Raw genomic sequence first — 1,412 nt, 5'->3', positions numbered from 1 at the left:
TGAACCGCAGAAGAGGTTAGCTGATGTTAGTCACGTTCAGGATGTGTACAACTGATCACATTACTGACATTTCCTGTGGTAAAAAGGGAGGTTGGGCTGGAGGGAGTAGTGAAAGGCAAGAAGCTGGTATTGGAAATCATTTGGAGACAATGTGAGACCATCACATCTTCCGTCTGTCAGTCTTTAGTATAAGTGTGCAGAGGAAAACTGTCTTCTCTGCTGCAGTCTTGTTACACCAGTTTAATAAGCTGCTGCTCTTCCAGGTGTTCTTTCAATGGCCAATGCAGGACCCAACACGAATGGATCTCAGTTCTTCATCTGCACCACAAAAACCGACTGGTAGGTTCTCAGCCCTGCGTGTTAACCTGATGAATTGCTGCCTGGATCCACACGGCTTTGGGTTTTCTTCAGGTTTTGTCTGGTTTGGTTTTGGGCTTTTGGTTTTCTTTTTAGTTTTCAAATTACTTGCCTCAATGGAAGACAAATTGTTACGTGCTGCATGAGGGAGGAAGGGCTGTGAGGGTAGCAAGGCCACGATTCCTCATAGCGCTCCTAAGGGCTGGAGGTAAAAGTATTTCATGTCACTTGCAGGGCAGTTGTGCCTTTGCTGGTGGAGCTGATCAGCAGGTGAGAGCTGTGAAGATCTGCCAGCATCCCTTCACTGAGCTCGTTTTCCTTCAGTTTTCATGTTGTTTTAAGTAAAACTGCCTTTGTTTGTTTGTTTTACAGGCTAGATGGAAAACATGTTGTTTTTGGACACGTAAAGGAAGGAATGGATGTCGTGAAAAAGATTGAGAGCTTTGGTTCCAAGAGTGGGAAGCCCTCCAAAAAGATTGTCATTACTGACTGTGGCCAGCTGTCCTAGCCTCATGCCGTACCACTCAGGACAACTTCAATGCTGTGGAAAAATGAATTTTAAAAACCCCAAACATTTCTGGTCCCACGAGTAGCACCTATGGAACCATGTTTTCTATTTAACTTGGTCCAACTTTTTTATATTTCTATTGATTAAAAGCATAAAACAGTAACTGAGACAAGTTTTAACTGAGCTACTTTGATAGTCATGCTGCCAGGCAGGTTTGGTGGGGTCCCACTGCAGTTTGAAAGAAGTGTGGTCACCTGGGGCGTGTCTGACTGCTGTGCCCATACTGTTCTTGGCCTTTGGATGTTTCAGTTGTTAGTATCAACTCCACCACCAATGCTATGTGTTCTCTAATTGGAGGTTAGATATAAATTGGGAAATACTGGATTTCCTTCGGTGCTAATGAACGCCTATTTCGCTGTTCGTTTCATCATTTTCCAAAACCAATACTAAGTGGTGCTCTCAGGGCTGTCTGCAACACCACTGTCAGATGTTTTCTTCCTGTGTCTTAAATTAAGTCCATCTGTGGGTTTTTTAATATTCATTCTGT

At 43.6% G+C, this 1,412-nt stretch overlaps 1 protein-coding gene across 1 annotated transcript in view; it reads left to right on the top strand.

Annotated features, from left to right (window-relative positions):
* Positions 1–1,024, top strand: part of PPIF (peptidylprolyl isomerase F) — a gene marked incomplete at its 5' end in the record, with an annotated part of 5,263 nt that extends 4,239 nt beyond the window's left edge. Inside the window, 2 exons of the mRNA XM_009867162.1 lie at positions 264–339; positions 730–1,024. Coding sequence (XP_009865464.1) covers positions 264–339; positions 730–865 — 212 coding nt within the window. The remainder of the gene's footprint in view (positions 1–263; positions 340–729) is intronic.
* Between the last annotated feature and the right edge of the window lie 388 nt (positions 1,025–1,412).

Source organism: Apaloderma vittatum, unplaced genomic scaffold, assembly GCF_000703405.1.
Source record: "Apaloderma vittatum isolate BGI_N311 unplaced genomic scaffold, ASM70340v1 scaffold21610, whole genome shotgun sequence".
Lineage (NCBI taxonomy): Eukaryota > Metazoa > Chordata > Aves > Trogoniformes > Trogonidae > Apaloderma > Apaloderma vittatum.
Note: the sequence above shows the minus strand (reverse complement) of the source record. Positions and strands in the feature narration are given on the sequence as shown.